This window comes from Sciurus carolinensis, chromosome 10, assembly GCF_902686445.1.
Source record: "Sciurus carolinensis chromosome 10, mSciCar1.2, whole genome shotgun sequence".
Taxonomy (NCBI): domain Eukaryota; kingdom Metazoa; phylum Chordata; class Mammalia; order Rodentia; family Sciuridae; genus Sciurus; species Sciurus carolinensis.
Genome location: NC_062222.1, coordinates 108,948,781 through 108,972,033, shown reverse-complemented (window position 1 = coordinate 108,972,033; position 23,253 = coordinate 108,948,781). Strand labels below are relative to the sequence as shown.

Here is a 23,253-nt window from a genome sequence, read left to right as displayed (position 1 = left end):
AAATAAAAAGTACCATAACATAAGTACAGAACTTTTATTTGCCCTTTTTAGTTTTAAATTTATAAATGCCTTTTTAAAGTCCTTTGTTTTAGTTTAGACTCAAAGACCTACAAGGCAATTATTGTGCTACGGTGCTTTGGGGTTGACAGAACCCTTTTCCAGAGGATCAACTCCTCACAGCACACCTGGGAGGCAGGTGAGACAGCTCCATCACTATATAATTGCCAAGCCTAAGTTTCAAAAGGGCAAACTAGGACAGACTCTAATGAGACAATACCAGATTCAAGAGTCAAACTTGGGAGTTTTATGGTATTTTATTCTTTCCATTAATAATTCAAGTTCTTTTCATGGAGAAAGAATTCAATCCTTTTCTTTTAGATGAATAAATGCTGTGTTCTCACAGGCACATGGGTGGGGGATATATACCTGATGCAAAGTTGATATCACTTGTTGCAAGGGATCATTGCCTATCCTGCCAGTCTCTTTTAGGAACTGGAACTGTGGTCAACCAGTCCCCTCTAAATCCAAGTGCTGGTCTCAGAGAACTCCTTCACAACTGGAATTTCACCTTTGTCTTCAATTTGTAACAGGGCTTCGATTCCTTCTTTCACAATTGCTTTTAAATGAGGATAGAAAGTCAATTTCCTGATGCACTTGAAGAGAATCACATGAGACCCCACTCTATAACCTGGGTTTTTAGGTGAAATGAGCTGGAAAATGGCTTCTCAGTCTTTTCTCAATTTGTTTCCAAGCCAAACCCTGGGTATGGTTCCTTCCCTGTTTCCTGGTCTCCCTGGAGTTGCCAAGGGCTGGAAGGGAAGATAATCCATCAGGCCTGTTCTCTGACATCAGGAGGAGAACAGCCGGAACTCAGAGGTCATTATGAAGGACATATGCATAATGTATTTTCTCTCTTGTCCTGAGAGGTAGCATAAGATCAGGCCCTTCTTCCTCTCAAAGGGTGTATGCTGAGAGCCTCAGTCAGCCAGCATGTGCTTTACCTGAATGTGTTTCTTTTCCCACAGCCCGAGTTCATGGCTTCCTCCCCACAGTTTACTGACCCTCACCTGTACGTGTGGAATGCCACTGGCAACAGACTGTTGCATCGAGTGGAAGGGGTAAGGCTGAAAACGCGACCTGTTCAATGCACAGATTTTGTCAGCATCAAAAAGCAAGTTGAGATGTTGGTTAGAATGAAAGTCACCCACTACAGGTTTGCTCTGGACTGGGCCTCAGTCCTTCCCACTGGTAACCTGTCTGAAGTCAACCAACAAGTTCTGAGGTACTACAGGTGTGTGATCAGCGAGGGGCTGAAGCTCGGCATCTCCCCAATGGTCACGTTGTATTACCCCACGCACGCCCATCTAGGCCTACCCACGCCTCTATTACACGGTGGGGGCTGGCTGACCCCGTGGACAGTCAAGGCCTTCCAGGACTACGCGGGGCTGTGCTTCCAGGAGCTGGGAGACTTGGTGAAGCTCTGGATCACCATCAACGAGCCTAACCGGCTGAGTGACATCTACAACCGCACTAGTAATGACAGCTACAGGGCAGCCCACAACCTGCTGATCGCACATGCCCTGGTCTGGCACCTCTATGACCAGCAGTACAGGCCGTCCCAGCGTGGCGCGGTGTCACTGTCCTTGCACTCAGACTGGGCGGAACCAGCCAACCCCTACGTGGACTCACACGGGGAGGCGGCGGAGCGCTTCCTCCAGTTCGAGATCGCCTGGTTCGCAGATCCCCTATTCAAGACCGGGGACTATCCCACCACAATGAGGGAGTACATCGCCTCCAAGAATCGGCGAGGGCTCTCCAGCTCTGCGCTGCCTCGCTTCACCGAGGACGAGAGCAGGATGGTCAAGGGAGCTGCTGACTTCTATGCCTTGAACCACTTCACCACTAGATTTGTGATGCACGAGCCGCAGAACGGCAGCCGCTACGATTCGGACCGGGATGTGCAGTTCCTACAGGACATCACCCGCCTGAGCTCCCCGACTCGCCTGGCCGTGGTGCCCTGGGGAGAGCGCAAGCTGCTCAAGTGGATCCGGAAGAACTATGGCGATGTGGATATCTACATCACTGCCAATGGCATCGATGACCAGTCTTTGGAAAATGATCAACTCCGAAAGTACTACTTGGAGAAGTACGTTCAGGAGGCTCTGAAAGGTGAGGTTTCGGGCCAGTTTAGATGCAGTAAGGTGTTAGATTCACGTTAACTCACAGGAACGAAAGAACAAGGGGAGAAGGCTCATTAGTGACCTTGTCCGATTTGTGGCACCCAGGTCCTGTTGCTTGGATTCCATCCTGAAAACTGAACTTTGCTGGATTTTTGAAATTTTAATCATGAAAGGAACATAAGCACATCCTGGAAAATTTGACAAGTATTTTTGTTTTCTTATCTGGTACTGGTGATGGAGTCCAGGAGACTGCTGTACCACTCAGCTACAACCCCAGGCCTTTGAGACAGGGTCTGGTCAAGTTTCCTAGGCTGGATTGAAACTTGACATCCTCTTGCTTCAGATTCCTGAGTTGTTGGGATTACAGGCATGTGCCAGCATGCATAACTTGGCAAGCATTTTTCTTAAAAATCATCTGAAATCTGACTCCCCAAGAGTGGCACTGTCAATATGTTAGACTGCAGACTTCCATATGCTTGTTAGGCAACATAATACAGTTCTGTATCCAACTTTTTTCCTTTTCATGGTGAACCCAGGGTCTCCTGATTGGTTCAACCAGAGCTACATTCCCAGCCTCAAACTTTTTTTTATGGTGCTGGGCATTAAAACCCAGAGAGTCATGCGTGCCTAGTCCCCAACATTTTTACTTTATTTACTTAAAGACAGGTCTCACTAAGTTGCCCAGAACTCACTGTTCTTCTGCCTTAGCCTTCTCAGTAGCCATGCCAGGCTCCAGCTTTTTAAAATACCACATTGAGAAAATGTTCTCTTTCATAGAAACTATTTACATAATACAAGGATTTCTCAACCTCAGCACTTTTGACATATTAGGCCTAATTTTTTTTGTTGTGTGGGACTGTCCCATTCATCATAGGATATTTAACAGCACCCTGGCCTCTACCTACAAGGACCCTCCCCCACCTCATCCCCACCCCCATTTCCCCATTCCTCCCATCCCCACTCTTGCTTCCAGGGTTGTGACAACCAAAAACATCTCCATATTGCCAATGTCCCTGATCATCATCTTCCTCCTTCCTCCACCTCTTAAAAACCACTCACTTATCCATATAACAGAAAACTGATTAAAGGCATTAAGCATAAAGAACAAGGGCACTGAAATATGATCAGTATGAAGGGCATAAAAACAATAATTTTTAAAAAATTAACTCAAGGAGATTTTCATAGATCTATAAGTTACATACATAAACTCAAAATTATCTGGGCACAGTGGCACAGATTCGTAATGCCTGCTATTCAGGAGGCTGAGGCAGGAGGATCACAAGTTCAAGGCCAGCCTGGGTAACTCAGCAAGATCCTGTCTCAAAAAAAAAAGGGCTGTAGGTGTAGCCCAGTGGTAGAGCACTCATGTGCAAGGCCCTGGGTTTGATCCAAAGTACAAAACAACAACAACAAGGAAAGTGTTCCATGTCATTAAAAATCTTGTACATGTTAATGGTTGCTTCATATCCCATTATATGAACATATCTTCCCATACTTAACCATTCTTCTAATGTTTGATATTAAGGTTTTTTTTTTTTTTTTTTTTTTTCCCTACTACTGAAAAAATAGGTATCTTTGTATGGAGATCTTTGTCTTCATTTCCAATTAGCTTCTTAGGATGGATTGCCCAACATGAATTTTTTGGGTCAGATGTTATAAACAGCAGTGGATGAGAGTACTTATATAACCTTCCAGCATTGATTCTTATCATTTAAAAAAAGTCTTTTTATTTATTTACTTAAATATTTATTTTGCAGTGCTAAAAGCCCTGTGTATGTTAGGCAAGTGCACTACCACTAAGTTATATTTCCAGCTCTAAAAATCCTACTTTTAAATATTTATGATAGATAGTTGAAGCAGGAAAAAGACCCCAGAACTGTGTGCATTTATTTGGCAAATACTGAGTACCTCATATGGGCAAAAATGATTCTGGGTACTATATTACCACTGAACAAAATCAAGATTGCTATCCTCGGAGAGCCTGTATTTTTGTGGGGTAAGAATCAACAAATGGATAAGTCAGAAATAGTATGTCAGAAGCAAAAGGTTCTATGCAGAAAAGCAGAACAGGGAAGATAATTTCTAGGAGTGGAAAAGAGGTTACAATTCTAAAAGCCACAGTTCTTACTCCGGCTTGCTACACTCTAAAAAATCTGCTCCTTCCCTTACTTCTATGGCCTGTTTTTTAACTTCCCTTGCTTGCTGGAAGGCCACTTGGACCTCCTTCCTGATCCTCACTCAGGGCAGGCATACTCCCATACTAAACTCTTACATTTTGCTGTTCCTAACACCCCTCTAGGATAACTATACTGGTCTGCCATCTTCTCCAGATCGGTTAGACTTCCCTGTTTAGAATTGTAGGATTAGGACAGAAAGACTTTAGAATTAGGGGAGCAGGGGAGTAAGAAAAGAATGAATGCCTAGGGAAACCAAGTGCAGTTGGTTACTGGGCAGCACCAAGAGCATATCTGAGGTTCAGAATGAGGACAGACAGGTAAGATTTTTCTGCCTGTGATTCTTAGAAAAAATGTGACAAGAACTATTACCTTCATGGCTCTGTTTCTTAAATTTGCTATTTTAACCCAAATATTTTTGGATGATTTTAATAGATCAGTTTTACTTCAAATCTCCTTTTAAACTTAAATTACACATATTTTCACAGGTTTCAAAAAAAGTTTAAAATAAAAACTTTTAATGAGAATCATGATATTTTATGGACATGACCTTAGTTTGTTTCAATGAAAACTAAATTCTTAGAGACTTCATTGTCCATTTGTGATTAATGATGTTCATTTCTGGTATTTTTCAGCATACCTTATTGATAAAGTCAAAATCAAAGGCTATTTTGCATTCAAACTAACTGAAGAAAAATCTAAACCCAGATTCGGTTTCTTCACATCCGATTTTAAAGCTAAATCCTCCGTACAATTTTACAACCACCTGATCAGCAGCAGTGGCTTCCCTGCAGAGAACAGTAGTTCTAGATGTACTCAGACTCAAGGAAAAGCAGAATGCGTTGCCTGCTCATTTCTCCTGCAGAAGAAACCACTGATATTCTTTGGTTGTTGCTTCTTCTCCACCCTGCTTCTACTATTATCAATCACCATTTTACATCAGCGAAAGAGAAGAAAATTTTGGAAAGCAAAGAACTTACAAAACATACCATTAAAGCAAGGCCACAAGAGAGTTCTTAGCTAAAGTGATCTGTCTTCACAGCTTAAAAATTCACTCCAGTTCTATATACTGGGAACTTACAGTATACCTGTATAGTATAAGAAAGAAAACAATTTGAGATATAGCAGTAATCAAGGTGATGACAATCAATGTCTCTGCAGTGTGGTTTCCCTTAGGTACTGACATCAGCAAATTCAGTTCTTGGAGCTGAAGAGTAAGAAAGACTTCACCCTGACTATAAACTATGAAGATTACCTGGTAAATTGCTTCAGAAGTGTAATGTGTTGTTTTCCATCATTATTCTCTAGCTTCTCTAAGTATCAATAGCTTCTCATGGTTAAAAGTATTATTTTTAAAAAGTGAAAGTTTGTTTTATCAGACTCCATAGCAGAGATTTAAAACTATTCTTTAAACTGGATAGTAAGTGACATACTCTGTCACTTCTAACAAGGTGCTTGTTTTGCCCTGTAGGTCAGGGTGGTTCTCAAATGGAAAGCAAAAACTCAACAAGGTAAGCAGTGCTTGTCTATAGGTAGTTATGGCAGACTCTAAAATGCATCAATCTGTTTTTCTCAAAAAAACTATCAAGTATTTCAAAAAATCTAAATTTGTGAGATAGGTTTTTCTCAAAAACATTATCAAGCACTTCTAAAATATCTGAATTTATGAGCTCTCTCTCATTAAATTTCTGATTTTTAGAAAAATTCAACTCCCATAACTCACCTCATGGAAAGATCAGAGGATGAAGATTAAAAGTGGGGACTCAACTATGAAGAGAGGAAGTCACTTGACCTGACTAGTATAGAAATTTTACCTTTAAATAAATTGGCATTGTTTCTTCTCCCCTGATTTTTGTGAAGTGAAAAACAAGATTTGTTATACTTAAGAAAGCTAAAAAGATGCAAATTTTATTTATTGGTTGTCAATAGCAAAGTATCATATTATTTGATAAGACCTGCTCTTTCCCCTGAAGAGTTTCACTGCTTTTCACATGCACAAAAGGTACAAAATGTGGCCATTTCTGGACCTAGTAATGTGACTCTTTAGATGAATCAAGTATTATTAGTCTAAATGAGTTTAAATTGTTTTATTTACTCCTTTGTAAGGCTAGGATTAAGTAAATTCTTGAAACTGAATTGAGAGTATTTTTTAAATGAACTTGAATGTATACCAACATATGCCTATTCTTTTTTAGATGAATCAATATTCAAATAACTCCCCTTATACATATTCTCTGGCCCCTCCAGGAATTTAGAGCCCAAGGAATAGTTCCTTTCAAATTGCCTTAGTAGGAAACTATCCTAAATTAAGGTAGTTTTCATTATACTAGAACCACCTATTGTCAGAAGCCAAATGTACATAATTGGGATTCTAATTGATAACGAACAGCAGTTACATTTCAAAGATGGTGTAAGATAAAATTGATCACGCAAATGCTTAAGTAATGGGCAATAAATTTGTAATGTGGCTGAACAAATCCAAATGGCAAAATCCTGCTTTTGTCTCTTCTTGCTCCCACAATACCCACTCTCCCAATCTTCCTAGCTTTAAGCACGTTTTGCAAAGAATTTTCATTTTCCCTTTGAGAACTCACTGTGCCTAATGCTATGCATAATTACAACTGGTCAATTGTTCTAACATGTTAACTATGTAGAAAAGTAAGTCATTTAGAAGAATCCTTGGATGGGCTGCAGCTAAGTGGTAGAGCACTTGCCTAGCATACTCCGAACTTGAGGCCCTAGGTTCCATCCCTAGTACCCTACTCCACCCTCCAAAAAAACACTTGGCTTCTCCCCTTTTGTGCCACATGGGCTCACCTTGATCCAAGAGTTACGGTGAAAATCTTTGGTGTCAACTGAACAATTCATTATCAACTCATCAACCTCTTTTAACATCAAGTTGTTGAAAAAACTGTGTTCAGCAATAGGAATAACAAAGATTTTCAGGTTTTGCTTTCTAGTCTTTTAAATATTTTGTGCCCTGATTCAACTATCTTGTATTCATGATTTCTGAGTTTATTAACCACTTTTTAAAATTTCTCCCAGTCCTTTTTATATTTTGAGACAAGCTTTCACTAAATCATCAAGGCTGGCTTTGAACTTAAGATCCTCCTACCTCAGCCTTCCTAATAGTTGAGATTAAAGGCATGTACACCATGTCTGGCTAACCTTCAATATTTTTCAGTATTTACATTAGGTATTACTGTTATTATTTTTTTGTGGTGCTGGGAATTGAGTCCAGGGCCTTGTGCATGCCAGGCAAGCACTCCACCAATTGAGCTACATCCCCAACTCTACATTAGGTATTCTTAAAAGCATGTTCCCCCTTTTCAAACTTACTTTGCGATAAACTCCCCTAAATAGACAATTTCTTAGCTTAAAATTTGAGTCCTCCTTGCTCCCACTTTGAAAAACTTTAGGTAAATATTTAATCTGGCTCATGAGCTAAGCTTATTAAAATATTCAGGTTAATAAAAAATTCAATTTAAGTTGGGTACAGTAACATACTCAACAGCTACTCAGGAGGTTAAAGCCAAAGAAATGCAAGCTCAAGGCCAGCCTGGGCAACTTAGACCCTGTCTCAAACAGCTCTTGCCTACCACACATGAGGATCAGAGTCCAATTCCCAGTACCACAAAAAACAAAAACACCCCAATTTAAAACCATCAAAAGTCAGTTTGAAATTCTTGACAGTTCTTGGCAGGAGCAAATAGTTAAGATTTGTAGACTAGTTACAGATTTTGAGACTAGTTACAGAAGAAAAAAATTACCTTAAAACTTAACTTGCATTACATTTTGTATATTCAATAGAATCTTTCACTAAAATTTTGACATATGGAAATGTCTCACAACTATCTACACTGTTTAGCCTCTGGAAAATAAGGCTGATACATTATACCTAAATGTCTAATTTTCAATGTTATTCCAAATAAATGGGTTTATGCTAACAATACCTTTAGCTAACATCCTGGTTGACAGAATTAGAGTGAGTTTTAACACTTAAGAGCTCTGCCCCAACTGGGTTGTTACTCTGGGAATGTGTATACATTAGTAAGATGTAGATACCTACACCTCAGTCGGGAGAACACAGTGTTTATCCATAGTAGACATGGAAATATTCTGTGGGGTTGAATGAGACTGTCACCCCACCCTAGTTTCCAGGAAATTACTCCTCAGCTAAATCCAGTCTCCCAGTTACCAGTGAAGGTCATACCTAGCATCAGTTCACTCTTGGAATAATCTTTTATTTGCACATGTATTGGCATTTTCATTACTAAGGTCTCTATCTTACTATATTGCCACTTGGAAATTTTTCTCTCACCCCTGAAACTGATTTGAAATTTCACCAATACATTCCACTCACCAAATAATGACATACCATTTTTCTATACACTTGAAATGAATCAGTGCAGAAGATTGCATCCTCTTAACAGTTACATTTTAACAGAATTAAGCATGTTACAATCAATACTCAACAAGGTAAACTGTAAAATGTTGATTAAAAATGTTGTGCACAGGGCTGAGGCTGGGGTTTAGTGGGGGACAACTTGCCTCTCACACGAGGTAATTAATGGGTTTGATCCTCAGTACCATATAAAAATAAATGTACCGTGTCCATCTACAACTAAAAATTTTTTTAAAAAATTGCTGAGAGGATATCTGTTTCTTGATGAGGCAGTCTTTGCAGCTTACCGATACCCTGCTGCTTACCCCATTAGTCTACTGTGATCACCTGCAGTCTGCCAGCACATCGACTACTTTTTGAGTGCAGATTGCTCACTGCCTGGCGCCTACTATCCGCCATTTGCCTGCCTTTCACCTACCCATCACCCACTGACCCAGGATCACCTCCTAATCGTCCAGCAGCAGTCAGCAGACTGACCACAGACCACTAGTGGAGCACCAGCTGCCTGCTGTTGCCTGGCAGTTCACTGTCACAGTACCTACTGGTTTGGTTACACGTAGTTGAAACCATTTTGAGACAATAGCCAGGACTTGTAGGACCCTACACGGACTGACTGCTCCCCACCACCAGGACTGACTGATTGCACCCCACCTCCAGGACCCATGCCTGAACAACCCCACCACCCTTTAGCCGACCATGCCCACACCCCGAGATGCAGCTCCCCATTTGCCAATACATTTGGAAGCCACAGCGGCCATCTTGGATAATCCTGGAAGCTGTATCTTCCATCTTTAGGTGGGGCAATACCCATCCTGAAATGCCTGCTGGAGACTTGAAGCTCATTGTCAGGTACCTCATACATCAGGCTACTGAAGACTGGGAGGTTTGAATACTATATGACTGTTATAATGTAGATTTTTTTTCTCCTTATTGAAAAATTTTGTTTTTATTTCTTTACTTTTCTTGCTCTCTTATCCTTTTCTTTACCTGTTCCCTGAGTCTCTTTCTCCCTTTTCCCATACTAACAACCAACTTCTTTTGATTACACTCTCACTCTATGATCTAGAACTTCTATACATTCTTTTCTTATCCCATTATCAGCTACATCCTACACCGCTCCACATCCTCTTTGTCCTCCATTACAAACTACAGTCCTTAATGTAATTCTTTTTCTTATACTGAAGATAATAATTGAACTCATTGTTTATTATGACAATATTGTTAACCTCCTCATAGGGGTTATTTGGTTTCAAGTTGCATACTGTCTGAACTGGACACTACTAATATTGATCTCTCCCTTAAAAAGAAACCTATCAGGTCACTATAAGCCTATAGGGGGGAAACGGCAATACCCCAGATCTGCACTGCTGGAGGGGAAGAAACATGAACAACATGAAAAAACAAGGAAAGAAAATTGATCCAAACAAACCTAGAGTCTATATTAATAGAATCCAATGACAGTATAGTAGAAAAAATGTCAGAAAAGGACTTCAGATAATGTATAATTAAAATGATTCGTGAAGCAAAGGATGAGATAAGAGCAAATGCAGGCAATGAATGATCATACCAATAAGCAGTTGAAAGAGCAACTGTACAAAGCAAAAGTTCATATCAACAAAGAGAGATTCTAAAAAAAAAAAAAAAAAAGCAAACAGAAATCCTTGAAATGAAGGAAACAATAAACCAAATAAAAAACTCAATCTCAATGGAAAGCATCACCAATAGACTAGAACACTTGGAAGAGAGAACCTTAGACAATGAAGACAAAATAAAGTTGCCCAAACAGAGAACATGGTAAGAAATCATGAACAGAATCTCCAAGAACTATGGGATATCATGAAAAGATCAAATTTAAGAATTATTGGGATTGAGGAAGACACAGAGATACAAACCAACGGAATAAACAACCTATTCAATGAAATAATAGCAGAAAATTTCCCAAACCTAAAGAATGAAATGGAAAATCAAATACAAGAGGCTTACAGAACACCAAATGCACAAAATCACAACAGATCCACACCAAGGCACATTATAATGAAAATGCCTAACATACAAAATAAAGATAGGATTTGAAGGCTGTGACAGAAAAGCATCAGATAACATATAGGGGGAAGCCAATATGGATATCAGCAGATTTTTCAGCCCAGACTCTAAAATCTAGAAGGGCCTGGAACAACATATTTCAAGCTCTGAAAGAACATGGTTGCCAACCAAGAATCCTATACCCAGCAAAAGTAACCTTCAGATTTCAAGATGAAATAAAATCCTTCCATGATAAACAAAAGTTAAAAGGATTTACAAATAGAAAGCCTGTGCTACAGAATAGTCTCAACAAAATATTCCAGGAGGAGGAAATGAAAAACAACAATGTTGGTCAGCAAAGGGAGGAACTACCTTAAAGGAAAAAACATTCAAAGGAGAAACCAAGTCAAAAATAAGCCCAAATGACTGGGAATACAAATCATGTCTCAATAATAACCCTGAATGTTAATGGCCTAAACTCATCAATCAAAAGACATAGACTGACAGAATGGACTGAAAAGAAAGACCCAACAATATGCTGCCTTCAAGAAACTCATCTCATAGAAAAAAGACATCCACAGACTAAAGGTGAAAGGATAGGAAAAAACCTACCATGCACACGGGTTTCCATTCTTATGTCAGATAAAGTGGACTTCAATACTAAGTTAGTCAGAAGGGATAAAGAAGGACATTTCATACTGCTTAAGGGAACCATAAATCAGGAAGACATAATGATCATAAATATTTATGCCCCAAACAATGGTACATCCATGCACGTCAAACAAATCCTTCTCAATGCCAGGAATCAAACAGACCACAACACAATAATTCTGGGTGACTTTAACAAATTGCTGTCACCATTGAATAGATCTTCCAAACAAAAACTAAGCAAAGAAACCACAGAACTCAATAACACAATCAATAACTTAGACTTAACAAACATATAGAATATTCCATCCATCAATGAGCGAAATCACTTTTTTCTCAGCAGCACATGGAACCTTCTCGAAAATAGACCACATGTTATGCCACAAAGCAGCCCTTAGGAAATCCAAAAGAACAGAAATACTGCCTTGTGTTCTATTAGATCATAATGGAATGAAATTAGAAATCAATGACAAAATAAAAAACAAATTACTCCAACACCTGGAGATTAAATAATATGCTATTGAATGAAGCATGGATAACAGAAAACATCAGGGAGGAGATAAAAAAATTTCTTAGAGGCCAATGAGAACGACAATACAACATATCAAAATCTCTGGGACACTATGAAAGCGGTACTAAGAGGAAAATTCATTATTGCATGGAGTGCATTCAAGAAAATAATAAAAAGTCAGCAACTAAATGACTTAACATTACAGCTCAAAGCCCTAGAAAAAGAAGAACAGAATAACAGCAAAAGTAGTAGAAGACAGGAAATAATTAAAATCAGAGCTGAAATCAATGAAATTGAAACAAAAGAAACAATTCAAAAATTGACAAAACAAAAAGTTGGTTCTTTGAAAAAGTAAACAAAATAGACAAACCCTTAGCCACACTAACAAAGGAGAGAGAAAACTCAAATTACAAAAATTCGTGATAGAAAAAGGAAATATCACAACAGACACCACTGAGATACAGAACATAATGAGAAGCTACTTTGAAAATCTGTATTCCAACAAAATAGAAACTACCGAAGACATTGACAAATTTCTAGAGACATATGCTCCTCCCAAACTGAACCAGGAGGAGATAACTTAAACAGATCAACATCAAGCAATGAAATAGAAAAAACCATCAAAAGCCTACCAACCAAGAAAAGCCCAGGCCCAGATGGATTCTCAGCCGAATTCTACAAGACCTTCAAAGAATTCATTCTAATACTCCTCAAAGTATTCCAAGAAATAGAAAAGGAGGGAACCCTACCAAACTCATTCTATGAAGCTAATATCACCCTCATACCCAAACCAGGCAAAGACACATCAAGGAAAGAAAATTTTAGACCAATATCCTTGATGAATATAGATACAAAGATCCTTAACAAAATCCCAGCAAACCATATCCAAAAACATAAGATAGTGCACCATGATCAAGTGGGGTTCATCCCGGGAATGCAAGGTTGGTTCAACACCCGTAAATCAATAAATGTAATCCAACATGTCAATAGACTTAAGGATAAGAATCATATGATTATTTGAATTGATGCAGAGACAGCGTTCGACAAAATACAACACCCCTTCATGCTCAAAACACTAGAAAAAATAGGGATAGTAGGAACATACCTGAACACTGTAAAGGCTGTTCATTTTAAGCCCACAGCCAACATCATTCTTTTTTTTGTGTGTGTGTGTGGTGCTGGGGATTGAACCCAGGGCCTAGGGCTTGCAAGTCAAGCACTTTACCAACTGAGCTATCTCCCCAGCCCCCAACATCATTCTTAATGGAGAAAAACTGAAAGCATTCCCTTTAAAAACTGGAACAAGACAGGGATGCCCTCTTTCACCACTTCTATTTAACCTTGTCCTGGAAATACTAGCCAGAGCAATTAGACAGACTAAAGAAATTAAGGGATATGAATAGGAAAGGAGGAACTCAGGCTGTTGCTATTTGCTGATGACATGATTAGAGGCTCCAAAAACTCCTCCAGAAAACTTCTAGACCTCATCAATGAATTCAGCAAAATATAAAATTAACACACGTAAATCTAAAGCATTTTTATACATAAGCGATGAAACATTTGAAAGGGAAATGAGGAAAACAACTCCATTCGCAATAGCCTCAAAAAATAAATAAATAAATAAATAAATAAAATATCTGGGAATCAATCGAACCAAAGAGGTGAAAGATCTCTACAATGAAAACTACAAAATACTGAAGAAAGAAATTGAGGAGGACCTTAGAAGATGGAAAGATCTCCCATGTTCTTGGATAGGCAGAATTAATATTATCAAAATGGCCATACTTCCAAAGGCGCTATACAGGTTTAACGCAATTCCAATTAAAATCCCTATGACATTTCTCATAGAAACAGAAAAAGCAATCATGAAATTCATCTGGAAGAACAAAAGACCCAGAATAGCCAAAGCAATCCTGGGCAGGAAGAGCGATGCAGGAGGTATCACTATACCAGACCTTAAACTCTATTACAGAGCAACAGTAAAAACAACATGGTACTGGCACCAAAATAGACAGATAGATCAATGGTACAGAAGACATGGAAACATACCCACATAAGTACAGTAACCTCATACTAGACAAAGGTGCCAAAAACTTACAATGGAGAAAAGATAGCCTCTTCAACAAATGGTGCTGGGAAAACTGGAAATCCATATGCAGTATGGATCTCTCACCCTGTACAAAACTCAACTCAAAAAAGGGATCAAGGATCTAGGAATTAGACCCTGAGACCCTGCACCAAATAGAAGAAAAAGTAGGCCCGAATCTCCGTCATGTTGTCTTAGGACCAGACTTCCTTAACAAGACTCCCATAGCACAAGAATTAAAAGCAAGAATCAATAAATGGGATAGATTCAAATTATAGTTTTTTTCTCAGCATAGGAAACAATCAATAATGTGAAAAGTGAGCCTACCCAGTGGGAGAAAATCTTTTCCACACACACTTCAGACAGAGCACTCATCTCTCAAGTTTATAAAGAACTTTACACCCAAAATACAAAGAATCCAATCAATAAATGGGCTAAGGAAATGGGCAGACACTTCACGGAAGATATACAGGTGATCAACAAATATATGAAAAAGTGCTCATCATCCCTAGTAATTAGAGAAATGCAAATTAAAACCACCCTAAGATTTCATCTAACTCCAATTAGAATGGCTATTATCAAGAACGCAAGCAATAAGTGTTGGTGTGGATGTGGGGGAAAAGGCACACTCATACATTGCTGGAGTTGCAAATTGGTACAGCCACTCTGGAAAGCAATATGGAGATTCCTCAGAAAGCTTGGAATGGACCCATTTGACCCAGCTATCCCACTCCTCGGTTTATACCCAAAGGGCTTAAAATCAGCTTACTACAGTGACACAGCCACACCAATGTTCATAGCAGCTCAGTTCACAATAGCTAGACTGTGGAACCAACCTAGATGCCCTTCAATTGACAAATGAAGGAACTGCAGTATGTATATATATACACACACACACACAGACACAATGGAATATTACTCAGCCATAAAGAATAAAATTATGGCATTTGCTGGTAAATGGATGAAGTTGGAAAATATCATGCTAAGTGAAATAGGCCAAGCCCAAAAAACCAAATGTTTTCTCTGATAAGTGCATGACAATATATAACGAGGAATGGGTGGCAGGGGGAATGATGGAACTTTGGATGGTGTAGAGGAAAAAGGGGTGGGAGTGGGGATAGAAAAACAGAATGAAATAGTATTACCCTATATATATATATCATATATATATGATTACATGAATGGTGCAAATCTACATTGTATACAACCATAGAAATGAAAAGTTGTACCCCATTTGTATACAATCAAAATGTGTCTGTAAAAATAAAAGATTTCAATTCAAAAAAATGCTTTGGACAGAATGAAGCATAGCAGGGTAAATATGACTGGATGAGTTGATGCTATATTTTGTTAGGTGATCAAGGTAGTTTGTTTTTTTTTTAATTCATTGTACACAAATGGAGGATAACTATCCTTTCTCTGGTTGTACACAAAGTGTCATACCATTTCCGTCTTCAAACATTTACATAGAATGTCTCAATTATCTTTCCCTCCCCTGCCTGCTCCCCACCTCTCATTTCCATCTACACTATATCCTTCTTCTAATCTTGCCTTACCTCCCCCTGCCCATTATGTATCATCAACCACTTATTAGAGAAATCATTTGGCTCAAGGTAGTTTTGGTTACACCATTGAGGGTGAGTCTCACAGTTCAGCTGAAAAACCCTGTAAAAAGGGTAAGAACTTTGTTGATATTGGAAATTATCAAGGCAAACTGAGGGGATGGGGATGTAATCAGGGGATGTAATCAAGTGGTAGAATGCTTGTGTAGCATGATTAAAGGTGTGTTCAATCCCCAGCACTGAAAAAAAAAAAAAAAAAAAAAAAAAAAAAGAGCAATAAAAATATAAGAACTCAACAGGTGTGAAAGCTGGCAAAAATTCAGGCATGGTGGTGCACACTTGTAATCCCAGCACCTCAGAAGACTAAGGCAAGAGGATCCAAGTTCAAAACTAGCCTCAGCAACTTAGTGAGGCCCTAAACGTAGGAAGGCCCTGTCAAAATAATAAATAAAAAGGGCTGAGGATGCAGCTTATTGGTTGAGCACCCCAATACCGAAACATAAAACCTGTAGCCTTTGAATAATATCGTTTCAAAAAGAACAACCTGGCTAAAAATAGGCAAGGAAGGAGCAAAGGCAGCCAGGGTTAAGGGTGTGACTTAATGGTAGAGAACTTGTCCAGCATTTATCAGGCCTCTATTCAAGTCAAGACCCACCACCAGAGGGAAGAAAACAAAAATCCAAATTAAAATCAAGGTAGTTTCATTTTGTACCACTTTCAAATATTGCAGTAGTATAACAAAGCCCTACCATTCAGCTTCAATAGCTGTCAATTCATATTACTTCACTCAGACACCCACATTCAATGTCTGTAACTCTAACTCAAATATTTTTTAGACTTAACACTTAATCCTCTTCTTAAAAACCTAACTATAATCGAGCTTAAAATGAGCTCCTTGAAATCATCCCCCATTGGTACACTTCAATCAAGATCTACAAATGAGAAGTTCCAACTAAATGCTACCTCCTTAACTGCTTTAATATGGGTCCCTTCATTTTTAAATTTTTCTGATAGTCTCTGAACATACCAAGTAGTGAAAGTACGTATCAGGGTTGAAGTATGGTATATAAAAAGAACTGAAGGTCAATGCTAAGTTTCATCTGAGAACTTGCGATGTTGGAGTTTAACAGATGAAGAGGGGTTAATACTGCAGGAATTATCTGTTAAGTTAAAGGAAGTGTAGTATGGCTGGGGAGTAACACTGGCCCAATTAGTTATACTGTGTATGTATGAATACATAACAAACCCCATCAATATGCACAACTATAATGCACCAATAAAACAATAAGGAAAAAAGTTGGCTATAATAAAAGTCTAGTAGAGTAGAATCACAATACTTAGAAACTGTGACAAGGAATTAAGATGTAATGTAAAAGTTATGCTTTTAATATATAAAGTCACAGCAGGCACAGTAGCACACACCTGTAATCTCAAAGGTTTGGGAGGCTGAGGCAGGAGGATTGAGAGTTCAAAGCCAGCCTCAGCAACTTATTGAGGCTCTAAGCATCTTAGTGAGAGCTTCTCTAAATAAAATATAAAAAGGGCTGGGGATGTAGTTAAATGGTTAAGAACCCTGGTATATAAAAAATAAAGAAAAGGTATCCAATACTTTACTAAGTGGCTAAGAGGCAGGTTTGGTGGCTCATGCCTATCTGGATGCTGAGGGGAAGAGGATCGCAAATTTGAGGCTGGTCACAATAATTTAGTGAGACCTTGTCTCGAAAGAATAAAAATAATTGAAAAATCAAGAAACATAGTAAATGGCTCAAGCAAAAGACAAAATTAGAGATCTTGGACCACAAAAGTCATGTGGTCATCACATTAACTGCCTATCTCTGTCTCAAGTCTATTAATATTTTGTTTCATTTCTCAGAACTTTATTCAGAAGTGAATAGGGTACACCTACCTCACCAAATATTCAAATTAATGCCTCAACAATATTAAAACACCTTCAGGATCATCCCCAAACTCTCCATCCATTGAATAAACAGGCAGATATTGCCTGTCACAGGTACCATATTTCTTTTTGCCTGATATACCTGGTGTTCAACAATCAGATTCAAACCACTTGTTCCCAAGAAGAAAAAATAAACTAGAAAAAAACTCCTGTTTTGTTCCTTTGAAAGGACACTAAAGTTTATTCACCCTGTTGGAAAAGATTAAGTCCGAAGTCAATAGATATCTTTTATTGCATCACTGAATATCAAATTGACTCTCCAGGACTGTGTTTCTGTGGCTGGATAACTGTAAAAAGAAATAAAAATATCTCCATCAGTTACCTTTGCCCCATTAAAGTTGTAAATTATCAAAAATATACTGATATATTATTCATAAACTAAGCATAGTAACACACATGTCAATTCCATCCCTTATTCTGCCAAATTTACTATGCTCCATTTGCTGTCATTACTATAACTTCAATTTAAGTCTTTTTTCTTTTTGTAGGCTGAGGAATGGAGCCCAGACATTTTGCGCATGCTGGGCAAGCACTATCTTAAGTCTTAGTAAACTAAAACCCCATCTAAAGCAGAGTAAGACTTATAGACACTAGCAGGCATGGTGATGCTCACCTGTAATCCCAATTACTTAGAAGACCAAGGCAGGTGGAGCACAAGTTCTAGGCCAGTCTAGGTAACTTAGCTTCAAACAGCTGGGAATATAACTCAATGATAGAGATCTTGCCTAGCATATGCAAAGCCGGGTTTAATCCCCAATACCACAAAACACAATGAACATATAGACACTGAAGAACCTACCACTTAGATCTTATTCATCAGCCTGCTGAACTGTTCCTTTTTCAGAAACATAAATACCATCCAAAAATTTTCTGATATCTTTGTTTTTCACTGTTGTGGCTTGCTGAATTAAAGCAGCTGTAGCAATAAAAAAAAGTAAGTCAACTATTTCATTTGTCAAACTTATCTTAAAAAGCAGTCAGGTGCAAAACATAATGAACCACATATACAACAATGGTTCCATAAGAGACAAAATTTCCTACGATATAGTGAAACTAGACTAACAGTACTCGTGTCTGTGGTGATGCTGGCATATACAAGCCATGTTTTGCTGGCAACCTGTGCATACACATCTTGTCTACCTTGTCTCTCAATTGTACCAAGGGCCATGTTCAGTAAACGACAAGTACCATCAAAGTTTATGCATACTTTATAACATTCACACTGACAAGACTGTCTAATGAGGGCCTGAGTTATAGATCAGTGGGTAATGTACTTGCCTAGCATGTGTGAGGCACTAGGTTCAATCCCCAGCACTGCATAAAAATAAAGGTATCATGTCCATCTATAACTAATCTTTTTTAAAAATTGTCTGATACATTTCTCAGGCTGTATTCCTATCCTTACATGACCAAAGACTATTTTATTATGTGCAATATGGACATCACTGGGTCAACTTTTGATTTTGCAGGCATATCTGGCATTGTGAACACAACAAACCTGAATTTGAAACAAGTTCAATATCATTTCCTTCAAGGATTAATTCATCTTTCTGAGCTTGAGACACTGAGCAAGCAACACCTGAAAAGGGAAAAGGCATTTGCATAAAAAACTTAAATCCCACTAGTAATTTACTCTATTTAAAACTCCAGGCAGCAAACCAATTTTCTCTTGACAATATTGCTTTATAGGATCTGGCTTATATCTGCCAAAATCTTTAACATTTGTGTTCTGGCGGGAATGAATCACAGTCACAGACTCAGTAATCCAATTAAATTATGTAGATAGTACAACTTGGTTACACAAAGTTCTGTACCAAGCCAGGTATAAAGGTGCACACTTATAATCCTAGTAACTTGGGAGGCCACGGCAAGAGGACCAAAAGTTTGAGGCCAGCCTCACCAATTTAGAAAGACCCTGTCTCAAAATTTAAAAAAAAAATAAAAAAATAAAATAAAAAAATAAAAAATTAGGGATATAGCTCATTGGTGGTTATTTACCCCTAAGTTCAATCCCCAGTACCCAAAACAAAGTCCTGTACCAAGTCTTTGTTCTACTGTACATTATTTAGCATCCCTCAAAGTTTAATTGGCACCAAGATCTCCTTTCTTCCTTTTCTTCCCCACCCTAACCAGAGCACACTGGAGGGCTGGGGAGATAGCTCAGTTGGTAGAGTGCTCGCCTTGCAAGCACAAGGCCCTGGGTTCAATCCCCAGCACCGCAAAAAAAAAAAAAAAAAAAAAAAAAAGAGCACACTGGAAAAAACCTGAAAAAACTGAAGGTTCAGTGTTTACTATTTATTAGGCAAGCACTGTTTTTAGTGCCTTTCAATTTTAACTCTTTTAATCACGATACAGTTCCCACTGAACAGATGAGTAAAATAAGCTACAGAGAAACAAAACTGCCCAAAGTGGGAAGAGCTAAAATTTTGAACCTAGGCAGAATTTAGGTTAGTAGCCATTACTCCTAAGTATTTTGGGGATGTGAAAGTTTTTACAACCAAAAAGTAAGTATATTAGGGGACAGACAGGTTAATTAGCCTAATTTCATCATTCTACAAATGCATACATTCATCAAAACATCATAATGCAGCCAGGCATGGTAGCACATGCCTGTAATCTCAGAAGCTTAGGAGACTGAAACAGGAGGATCCCAAGTTCAAAGCCATCCTCAGCAACTTAGTAAGGCCCTATCTCAAAATAAAAATATAAAGTGGGCTGGGGTTGTGGATGTGGCTCAGTGGTTAAACACCCTTGGGTTCAATCCCTGGTCCCAGAAAATAAATAAATAAATCACAATGTGGGCAGGGCATGTTGCTTAGTAGTAGAAATCTGTCTAGTTGCATGAGGTCCTCAAAAGAAAAAAGTATTAAATTACGCCCTACAAATATATACAACTATTTATCACTTAAAAATGTAATTTAGAATGGTGTTTTAAAGGATTTTAGTTTGCAAACCTAACTGGTGCTCAGTGGAAGGAGACACTGTTTGATCCCCAGCACCCAAGAACAAAACAAGTACCATGCTCTGCAAACTATTATAATATCTAACACTTCAGGAACAATGGTACAGACCCTTAAGAACACCAGGTGTTCTAAGTTCAACAGAGATAATTCTGAAATAAACAGTCACAACCAACCCAAAACACTAACATTCAAAAGACTTAAAATTTCTGAATCATATCTGAGGGCACGTACAACATACCTGTCCTCATACGAACCCTGCGGATATATTTTTCACCCAAGAAATTTCGGATTTCAACAAGAGACCCATTCTCCTGAATAACAACATTGATGGGGAAGTGAGCATACACAGACCTCATTTTGTAACGAAAGCCCTGTTAAATAAAAAAACCAAGGATGATGCTGGGAAATTTCAAAGAAACTCACTTTTAAAATTTAGTAAGATGCTTATGTTACTTATAATTTTACAATTAACAGTTCTCATACAGCACTCACTCTCAAGGTTCTCTTAACAACTGACACCTGTACCAAGTGTCCTAAAATTAAACATTTTTATTACTATACACCTTAGATACATAATTTTATGTCTCCTCACTAGATAACGTCCAAAGGAAGCACTTATTATGTTACCACTTATTCCCACAATAAACAATGCTAATGTCTTTTAATGAGAACCCAAAAAAATTCCTCATTCTGGGCACTTTGAAACTAACATTTACTAAAACTAATGGCAGAACTGAGAATATCAAGCATGACAGGGTCTCTCCCTTCAAGGAACTTAGTCTCGAATCAAGGGTAGGCAGAGGAAACAAAACAGAATGGATTTATAATAGAGGTTCAGTACAGGGTTCCCTCATTAGGTAAACACTAGAGATGCCAGATTTTAATGCAAACACATACTTCAGCACAAACTTTACCTTGAGGATGGGGGGACTTGGAATCAATAGCAACATCAGACAAGCATTTAGGAAAACAGGCAGGGAACTGAAAAAATTAGAACTTTTTCTAGCTGTACAAGGGGTCCTAATGGTGGCATACCATCAAAATAAGCAAAGCCTACCCTATGTGCTGTGGGTATAGCAGATATTCTATTAATAATTCATTCTTGACCATAGACATCTATACATACAACAAAGCTGAGAAAACTTCCAAGTAAAATAAAGGAGTGTGTGAATGTCTTATCAGTCAGCTTACCAGTGTAACACCCTTGATCATGTTCTGTACATGACTACAGATCGTGCGAACAGTGGCCAATTCCTTCCTATTTCCCCACCATTTGTCAACCCGAAGCTGTAACAGAACAAAAACATTAGAACAATCTTCCCATAAATAAGTAGGCTTGAAAGCAAACAGTTCATTATCTTTTTTCCAATTAATTACTCTAGATTGTAGAATTAAAGCACAGGATTTTCAACCAAGAAAAATCCAACCACATACAAAGTCTCCTACACTTGACTTTTTTTTTTTTTTTTTTTTTTGCAGTGCTGGGATCGAACCCAGGGCCTTGTGCATGCATGGCAAGCACTCTACCAACTGAGCTATCTCCCCAGCCCAACAAATATTTTTATTGGTATACATCACAAGTACACAATTTAATGAAGGAATAAAAACTCCCAAACACCAACTTTTGTACAAGTTGCAACAAACTTCACTTCTGGAAAGGTGAACTCAAATCCAAATAAAAAATCCCCACTACCTGAGTTAAATTCCTTTTTATTCTTATAAGCAATCACATAAATTAATATGACTTGTGTCAGTATAAAATTGGATATTGAAGATGACTACTAAATATTGAGCTTTACAATATACTGTTTTCAGAATCTGGTGTTCCAACCTTACCAAAACAAAATTTGCTATAATTTTGGACGCTAAATTTAAAAGCTAAAATATTGCTCTCAATTGGGACAATTTTAAAGCAATCAAATTTAATGCTATTACAGATAACTACCATCCAAACAAGCAACTTAAGTATCAACACCTTACCCTCTTCTTTTTCTTTCCAAGGAGGCTGAGTTCTACATTGATATGATTGAAATCCCTCCGGAGGGTTCCTCTTGGGCCCTTCACAATAACTGTGCGTCCCTTCAGAGTAATGTCGACTACGAGAGAGAATGAGTTCTGAGATCACATAAGGGTTAGAACACATAGTAAACATTAAAAGAAAAACATCAAGAATCGTACCATTTTCTGGTATGTCGACAGTCTGATTGCTGAGAATGGTCTTCATTCTGAAACACAAACACTTGGGGTAAGTAGGCCGGCGCAGAGGCTACACCAAACTTTGCCAGAGTTCTATTGCCACCGGAAAGTGCCGGGAGGCGTGGGAGGATATAAAGTGACCCAGACTAAGAGTGGCCTCCGGTGGTCCAGGCCTGGTAGGCGCAGCCCCCAAAGAGGTGTTAAGAAGCCCTGCAGGCTAACTCACTGTAGGCCCAACCCTGGAAGTCCCAGGCCGGGGCGCCATCCCGGTAAGACTGAGCGGCGGGGGTAGGCCTAAAAGCTCAGAAGAGAACTGGCATCTCGCGCCGCCAGATCCACGTGGCACTCGCCGCGCCGGGGAACAATCAGGGTAAGAGCTCCGAGCACAAGACCCACGCTGTTAGCTTTCCCAGAGCCGATGGCTTCAGATTCCCAGCGTCCACGAAAAACAGAATCCTTCTTACCTCGCAGTAGATGCGGCAAAGAGAGAACGTCTTTCGTCATCACGTACTTGTAGCCCGTAAGGACCCTGCGTATTGCGTAATGAGA

The 23,253-nt window shown here is 38.7% G+C and overlaps 2 protein-coding genes across 2 annotated transcripts in view; one reads left to right on the top strand and one right to left on the bottom strand.

The window, feature by feature from the left end:
- Positions 1–8,942, top strand: part of Klb (klotho beta) — a 36,300-nt gene extending 27,358 nt beyond the window's left edge. Inside the window, exons 4-5 of the mRNA XM_047567272.1 lie at positions 1,026–2,169; positions 4,990–8,942. Of these exons, the coding sequence (XP_047423228.1) occupies positions 1,026–2,169; positions 4,990–5,378 (1,533 nt within the window). The 3' untranslated portion in view covers positions 5,379–8,942. The remainder of the gene's footprint in view (positions 1–1,025; positions 2,170–4,989) is intronic.
- An 8,750-nt stretch (positions 8,943–17,692) lies between these two features.
- Rpl9 (ribosomal protein L9) lies at positions 17,693–23,223 on the bottom strand. Its single transcript, XM_047567193.1, has 8 exons — positions 23,169–23,223; positions 22,687–22,733; positions 22,489–22,604; positions 21,700–21,795; positions 20,747–20,879; positions 19,044–19,124; positions 18,345–18,461; positions 17,693–17,832 (listed from the first exon to the last, which is right to left on the bottom strand). The coding sequence occupies exons 2-7, from the start codon at positions 22,730–22,732 to the stop codon at positions 18,355–18,357; spliced, it is 579 nt and encodes a 192-aa protein (XP_047423149.1). The 5' UTR covers position 22,733; positions 23,169–23,223; the 3' UTR covers positions 17,693–17,832; positions 18,345–18,354.
- Between the last annotated feature and the right edge of the window lie 30 nt (positions 23,224–23,253).

What these genes read in the sequence shown, in the direction of transcription:
- Rpl9 (XM_047567193.1), bottom strand. Translation starts at nt 22,732, where the DNA reads ATGAAGACCATTCTCAGCAATCAGACTGTCGACATACCAGAAAATG. An exon ending in CAGGGTTCGTATGAGGACAG is followed by an intron (nt 19,125 to 20,746) that starts GTATGTTGTACG and finishes TTCCCTTTTCAG; the next exon opens with GTGTTGCTTGCTCAGTGTCT. An exon ending in TGAACTTGTTTCAAATTCAG is followed by an intron (nt 18,462 to 19,043) that starts GTTTGTTGTGTT and finishes TTATTGCTACAG; the next exon opens with CTGCTTTAATTCAGCAAGCC.